General features: G+C 51.5%; 1 protein-coding gene across 3 annotated transcripts in view; it reads right to left on the reverse strand.

Annotated features, from left to right (window-relative positions):
* Positions 1-793, reverse strand: part of PLVAP (plasmalemma vesicle associated protein) — a 16,251-nt gene extending 15,458 nt beyond the window's left edge. For 2 of the 3 annotated variants that reach the window (XM_059389370.1, XM_059389368.1), the window contains exon 1: positions 332-793. In XM_059389370.1, coding sequence (XP_059245353.1) covers positions 332-700 — 369 coding nt within the window. In that variant the 5' untranslated portion in view covers positions 701-793. The remainder of the gene's footprint in view (positions 1-331) is intronic. The other variant, XM_059389369.1, reaches the window with a different exon arrangement.
* Between the last annotated feature and the right edge of the window lie 7,119 nt (positions 794-7,912).

Consider the following 7,912-nt stretch of genomic DNA (forward strand, 5'->3'; position numbering starts at 1 on the left):
GGAGGAAGCAGGCTCCCGGCTGAGCAGAGAGCCCGATGCGGGGCTCGATCCCAGGACCCCGGGACCACGACCTGAGCCGAAGGCAGCGGCTTAACCCACTGAGCCACCCAGGCGCCCCAGTAACTACATTCTTTTAGGATAAGTGTATCCCCAATATCGTATGGGACATACTTGTACTAACGAACTACACATGGCTTATCCACATGGGCTCCTCACATGACACAGAGGGTCTATGACTGCCTCTGGCTCCTGGACAAAGGCACGGGAGCTCAGATTGGGGAGGGGGACCTACCCAGAGCACCCAGGGAAGGCGTCTGGCCCGTGGCCTTACCAGGTCAGCCTGACACTGGCGGAAGCTGGCGTTGATCCTGTCCAGGTCACGGCGGGCGCCCAGCAGCATCTGCGAGGTGGTCTCCTTGGCGCGGGAGGTGAGGTTGAGATCCTTGGACAGGTTGGCCTGGGAGGCCGTGAGCTCCACGACCTGGTTGTATAGGCTCTCGGCCCGGCGCTCGGTGGCCTGCAGGTTAGATTCCGTGCTCACGTGCACGTTGCCATAGACCATGAAGAGGACGAGGCCCAGGATGATCAGAAACTGAATGAGTGAAACAAAGAGGAAGAAGTAGCGCAGGTAGTACCAGCAGTCCCTCGGACTGCCCCCTGCCCGAGAGTAGGGTCCTCCGTGCTCCATTGCCAAGCCCATCTCTGCCTGGGGCCCGCGGTGCTGTTCTGCTGGTTGGCCTGCGTTGGGTGGCGGCCGCTGCCCCTTGTGCTCACCCTGCCATGGAGCGGGGGGAGTGTTTATATTACTCCTCTTAATACTTCCTCTGCCTGGCTCCTTCCTGACCAGGAGGAAATGGGGGCTGTGGGTTATCACAACACTCCCACCCTGGCTGTGAAGGGAGGGGCCGCGGCGCTGCTGGATTTCTGATAGTCCCTGGGTGGGGCACCAGCTGGGTGACGGGGGTGGGGGGACTTCTTTGGCTCCTCGGAGCCTCAGTTTCCCCACCTGCCCTTGCTCCGTGCCAAGCACTATCCTCACTATTCTCAGCACTGGCTGCATACTGTCTCCTGTCATCGACCCCTGTGGAGTGGAGGAGGAAACTGAGGCACAGGGAAGCAAAGGGACCGTCCCTGGGTCTCGCACTGTGAGTTCACAGAGCTGGGCTTCCCTCTCGGAGGACTGGCTACGGATATGCATCCGCCTCATGAGCTAAATCAGGTGGAGTGCTTGGCCCAGAGCTGGGCAAACAGAAGGAGCTCATCAGGGCTTCCCAGAGGGCTGACCCGTGGATGGCCATGGCCCAGGCTCCCTGAGGTGTCACTCGCGGCCCTGCTCACACAAGTGCTGCATAAGTACTCAGGGAGCAGTGTAGGCGGCAGTGAACTTGGAGCTGGCCGAGCAGGCTTGACCCAGCTGAGCTCGAGGGAGGGGTTTCTCCTGTCTGTTCTCAGTTTCCCCTTCCGTGAGATTGGTTTCCCTGTGCTGTTCTGAGATAGGGCCAGGGAGGGGGCCCATAAGAGAGGGTTTGTGGTTTTGTTATTACTATAATATCCTGCTGGAAGTGTTATTTCGGGACTCTGTGAGATGGTGAATGGGAAGTGCTAGATAGGTGGGGTTGAACTGCACATTGGGTCACCCCCAGGTGGGTGTGAAGGGGTTTTGGGGACCAAGGAGCAAAGGAATTTGGGTGTGCCCTCTTCTGCCTATCCCCCAAGAACCAGGAGGTCCAGAAAAACTCCCCATGCTGGATGAGGTGTGAGCCTCAGACCTGCCCATAAGGGACCCTTAGCCTTAGGGAGGCAGAGTGGGACACAGCCCCTAGCTCCATGAGGTCAAGGCTGGGAGGAATGGGGGCTAAGGGGAAAGGGCCCAGCAGATGGAAGGGATGCTGGACAGGAACAGCCTTACTGTACACTGCTTGTGGGGGCCACAGCAGGGTGAACGGTGCTGCTTGGGGACTTACCCCCCCCCCCGCATTAACCAGGGTAATGGAGTGGGGGGGGTGGTTGACAGCGGGGAGGGGTCCTCTAGGATGGTGTTCATCACGGGGGCAGGAGTTGGGAAGGAGGAAGTTCCCAGGGGTAGGCAGGAAACCCCCGTCTGACCTTTGGCCTTTGCAGCTACCCAGCCGATTCCTGATTCCGGACCCTTCCCAGAGGCTTGTTGCAGGGAGGAGGGTTGGGGGCTGCAAGTGGTGCCCAACCAGCTATTTCTCTAGGTTGGCCAGGCCCACCCAGAGTCCCCAGAGCTGGGTGGGAGGAGGACATCTTGCATCTTTGTTAACGGGGGACCATGTAGGCAGAGTGAATACATAGTTTCAGCGCAGGCTCTGGATTTAAGCTCCGAGCTGTGTTACCGACCCCTGTGTGATCTCAGACAAATGATTTTCCTTCCTTAATTAAGCCACAGTTTTCTTTTGTCCAAAGTGGAGGCGACGTAGCCACTTAAGAAACGCTTGTCACGGTGGGGCGCCTGGGTGGCTCAGTGGGTTAAGCCTCTGCCTTCGGCTCAGGTCATGATTCCAGGGTCCTGGGATCGAGTCCCGCATCGGGCTCTCTGCTCAGCGGGGAGCCTGTTTCCTCCTCTCTCTCTCGGCTTGCCTCTCTGCCTACTTGTGATCTCTCTCTGTCAAATAAATAAATAAAATCTTTAAAAAAAAAAGAAAAAAGAAACGCTTGTCACGGTGTCTGGCACACACTCGGCCTTAGTAAAGGAGGATAATTTTTTAGGGTGAGAGAGGCTGGGTCATGTGTAGCCTCTGATGCCAGGATGAGAAATCGATATACGGGGGAGGGACGCTCCTTCCAAGTAGTGTGCTTCGGGCCGGTGGGAACACTGGGAGGAAAACAGCATGTTGGGTTTACAGCCTAGATAACACGAGTCCAGTGGAGATCCACAGACACCGGGGCCAGTGCCTGGGCCAGCACCAGTAGGTGTGACAGTCTTGGTTTGCACTTAAGATCCTGTCTATTCTTCACGATATATTGAAGGTGTTGCATATATGTGTATATGAGCATGACATCTGCTGTCAAGGAAAAAGAAAGGCAACCATAAATCCCCAGAAAATTAAAAAGCCACCCTAGATCCAATAGTAAAATTTTGAGTGTCACAGTGTAAGAAACCGTTTTATTATTTATTACTTATTTTTAAAGGATTTATTTATTTGATAAAAGATTTATTTGAGAGAGAGAGAGTGAGAGAGTGCATGCACACACGGAGAGATTGGGAGAAGCAGTCTCCCTGTTGAGCAGGGAGCCTAATGGGAGGCGTGTCACCCTGAGATCATGCCCTGAGCCACAGGCAGATGGTCAACTGACTGAGCCACCTGTGTGGTCTTATTTTATTTATTTATTTAATTAAAGTATATGCTTTCTTTCTTTCTTTCTTTCTTTCTTTTTTAAGATTTTATTTATTTAGACAGGTAGAGATCACAAGTAGGCAGAGAGGCAGGCAGAGAGAGCAGTGGAAGCAGGCTCCCTGCTGAGCCAGGAGCCCAATGTGGGGCTCTATCCCAGGACCCTGAGATCATGACCTGAGCCAAAGGCAGAAGCTTAACAGACTGAGCCACCCAGGTGCTCCTTATTTTTTAATGAATGAATTAATTAGAGAGAGTTCATTTGCCTGAGGGGGGGGGTCAGGGGTGGATGGGGCAGAGAGAGAATCACGGGCTCCACGTGTGGGGCTAAATCTCATGACCCTGAGATCATGACCTGAGCTGAAATCAAGAGTCAGACATTTAAAGGACTGAGCCACACAGGTGCCCTAGAAGCAGGGGTTTGAATGTATACCCTAACAGCGATCATATCAAGCTCAAAAGCAACATTCTATCTCTTTTTGGTAATTTGATCTCATATCTTCGATTAGCAGTGTTTCTTTTTTGAATAGTTTGTTATATTAGCTAGATTTTTTTAAATGGAAAAAGTAATGATGAAACTTTGTCTTTTTGCTTAGCATGCTGTTTTTAAGATTTGTTGATTCCTTTTGCCTGATGCTGAGGTTTTCACCACAGACATTACCGTAATAATTATCAATGGGCATTTAGACAGTTTTTAAATGTTTTGTTTCGCTCAACAAAATCAGAGTTGATATGAAATCCCCACAAATGAAACTGCTGGGTTCCAAAGGATTTTTATCTTAGATTTTTGACAGCTGGTCACCACTGTGTCCTCCAGAGGTGGTTTCCTTCAACACTCCTGCCAGCGGTGTCTAAAATCTCTAAAAATAGACTTTCCAAACACATTTTGCCTGTGTCCCTGGCCACAAAAATCCCCACGGGAGGAAGCCAATGACAGGTCTTTGGATTCGCATGAGGTCAAATGCATTGGTCCTGATGTGAGCACTTGGGTTTTTCCTGAAAACAGTTTGTCACGGTCACAGGAAATTCTGCACATGAGCCCCTCTGAATTCCCTTGGAGGGTCATCCCCAAATCAGGCTTTGATTTTAAACTTTCGTCTCGTGGTATGTTCTCTAAATTAAAAACCATCAGTTTCTGTTGGTATGTTCTCTAAATTAAAAACCATCAGTTTGGTTTTATTTGTTTGTTTGTGCAGAGAAGGGAAAAGTATTATGAGGAAGTCAACGTTGTGTCACTCCCTAAAACTGACACTGAAATTCTCAAGAAGACACGAGATTTTTAAAAGCTCTCACAGAGGGGCGCCTGGCTGTCTCAGTGCGGTTAAGTGTTTGCCTTTGGCTCAGGTCATGATCTCAGGGTCCAGGGATTGAGCCTGGCTCTCTATCTAAAATAAGTGAATAAAATATTTAAACATTTTATTTATTTTTAAAGATTTTATTTAGGGCGCCTGGGTGGCTCAGTGGGTTAAGCCACTGCCTTTGGCTCAGGTCATGATCTCAGGGTCCTTGGGATCGAGTCCCGCATTGGGCTCTCTGCTCAGCAGGGAGCCTGCTCCCCCCCCCCCCCGCCTGCCTCTCTGCCTACTTGTGCTCTCTCTCTGTCAAATAAATAAATAAAATCTTAAAAGAAAAAGATTTTATTTATCCATTTGAGTGAGCGAGAGAAAGAGAAAGAATGCACAATCAGGGCAGGGAGGGAGGGGGAGGGGGAGAAGAAGATCCCTGCTCAGCAGGTAGCCCAAAGCCAAGCTTGGGATCAGGACCCCAGCCGAGCTGAAGGCAGACACTTAAGGACTGAGCCACCCAAGTGCCTGCCTGGCAAACCTTTTCCTTACTTGGGATTGGGGGTGCTGGAGGGCTCAGGCTGCCGCTGTCCTAGGTGCTCTCTGCCTACAGCCGCGTCACGCTTCCCCTTTTTTTCTCTGTTTCTTTCTTTCTCTCTCTTTCTTTCTTCCTTCCTCCCTCCCATCCTTCCTCCCCCCCCCTTTTTTTAAAGATTTTATTCATCCATTTCACAGAGAGAGAGAGAGAGATCACAAGTAGGCAGAGAGGCAGGCAGAGCGAGAGGGAGAAACAGGTTCTCTGCCCAGCAGAGAGTCTGATGCGGGGCTCGATCCCAGGACCCTGAGATCATGACCCAAGATGAAGGCAGAGGCTCAACCCACTGAGCCACCCAGGTGCCCCACACACTTCCCATTTCTGTCCCTCCTATTGTTACTGCAGCCATGGGGTGGGGGCGACAGGGTGACAAGGGTAGGGGAAACCAGGGCAGGGACCTAGGAGGGTATGCCGGGGGGTTGGGGTGGAGACAGATAAAGAGAGATGGAGACTAAGAGAGAGACAGAGACTTTGAGTAATAGAGAGTGGGAGGCAGAACAGGGCAACGGCCGGCCCTGTGAGGCGGGAGCAGGCGGTCCAGGAGGTGGTCCCACCAAGGAGTGCTATTTACTTCCATGAGCAGCTCAGGGAGCCGGGGGGGGGGGGGGGGGGGGGGGGGGGGGGTGATGTGGCGGCGCCTGGGCTTGTTCTCTGTCCCCACCTACTTACTACCTGTCCTATGGTGTCCCTGGGGGATCAAAGCCCTCGGTCTGAGCCCTCTCGTCCTAATTCTTTCTGACACCAGATCTAACGGTGCCCTTCCTGCTCACACACCTGCCTTGGCTTCCTATTTCCCTCCAACCCCAAAACTGATTTTCAGGGGTACGGTGGTATGGCCAAGATGAAGCTACCAGAGTAAATGGATTTTACATGTTTGACATCCCATTTACAACCCTGAGCCCAGCCCTTTTACCCTTGGACCCTAAGAGGTCTTTTTGTTTTGTTTTGTTTTTAAGATTTTATTTTATTTATTTGACAGAGAGAGACAGGAAGAGAGGGAACACAGCAGGGGGAGTGAGAGAGGGAGAAGCCGACTCATCACTGAGTAGAGAGCCTGATGCAGGGATTGATCCAGCGCGAGGTAGACACTTAAGACAGCGCCACCCAGGCGCCCTCCAAGAGATCTTAAGTCAGACAAAGCAGGGTCAGTCTTTTGGTCTCCAGCTGGGGCCGACTCCAAGGAGAAGCCACTTCCTGCTCACTTCTGGATTGACGCCAGAGTTGGGGGGTAGGTGTGGGGGGAGGTTTCACACAAACCCTTAACCTTTCCAGCTCTGAGCGAGACCTTAACCAGCGGCAACCGGGTGGGCAAGTTGGGGCGACCCCTGGTGGCTGTCAGGAGAACTAAGCAGTTAGACATTCCTCCCCTGGGTCTCACTTAGTCCTTGGGAGTTGGCCCTCCAGTTCCCCCTCCAGGTGGGTCCCTCCCAGGTAAAGGCCCAGATCTGGTACCTCCAAGGCGCTGGGGGGGGGGGGGGGGGGGGGGGGGGGTAGTGGTAGCGGGGATGTTGAACAGGACTGGATGAGGTGGGGGAAAGAGGTCCAAGGAGGCTTCCACCGCCCTCAAACACCAGCTTCTTAGGAATTTTTAGAAACAAATTTTAATTATTTTAAAGGTAATACATAAGCATGACTTAAAATGCAGACTTTACAAAAAGGTATACAAACATGAGACAGCACCTCCCCCCCCCCCCCCCAGTTCCTGCCCCGGAAGCCACAGTGACCAGTGTTTCCTTCAGAGACATTTGGGTAAAAGTCTCTTCCGTCCCTGCATTTTGAAAAATGCGCACAAATGATCACTTTTCTGCTTTTTACATTAATGTTCTCAGAGAAGTTTGCTTTGGCTCCTTTGACAGTCATATGGGAATTTCCACCGTGGGGACAGATACTGTGGGGACAGATGGACACTCACGGAAACAGTCCCCAAGTGGAGGACACTGAGGTGGTTTCCAGTTTTTTGTACTTAACGCGATGTGAAAATATATCTCATCCTTTCCGCTCCCCTTACCCTTTGCCTCTTTTTTAGAAGTAAACTTTTTATTTTGGAACAATTGTAGATTTACAGAAAAGTTGCAGAAATAGCACAGGGGCCCTGAATAGCCCTCATCCGCCTTCTTCCATGGTTAAGCTCTTTTCCACTGTGGCTCATTCGTCAAAACTAAGAAACTAATTGCAGTACCTTAAATTAATTATACTCTGGACTGCACGTGATCTTCTTACTAAGCGGTTCTCCGTTCCAGGATCCAACCCAGGGTTCTGCATTGCATTTGGTCCATTATTTTCTTTTGTTTTCTTTCTTTCTTTTTAAAAAATATGTTATTTATTTATTTGACAGAGAGCAAGAGAAAGCACAAGCAGGGGGAGCAGCAGAGGGAGAGGGAGAAGCAGGCTCCCCGCAGAGCAGGGAGCCCAATGCGAGGCTCCATCCCAGGACCCTCAGATCATGACCTGAGCTGAAAGCAGATGTTTAACCAACTGAGCCACTCAGGCGCCCCATCTTTTTTTTTTTTTTTAATGTATTTGAGAGAGAGAGCGTGCAAGAGAGAGCAAAAGCAGGCAGAGGGAGAGAGAGAAGCAAGCTCCCCACAGAGCAGGGAGCCTGGATGCGAGCTGGATTCCAGCTGAAGGCGGCCGCTTAACCAACTGAGCCATCCAGGTGCCCCTCTTCCCCCCCCCCC

Source organism: Mustela nigripes, chromosome 2 (genome assembly GCF_022355385.1).
Source record: "Mustela nigripes isolate SB6536 chromosome 2, MUSNIG.SB6536, whole genome shotgun sequence".
NCBI lineage: Eukaryota > Metazoa > Chordata > Mammalia > Carnivora > Mustelidae > Mustela > Mustela nigripes.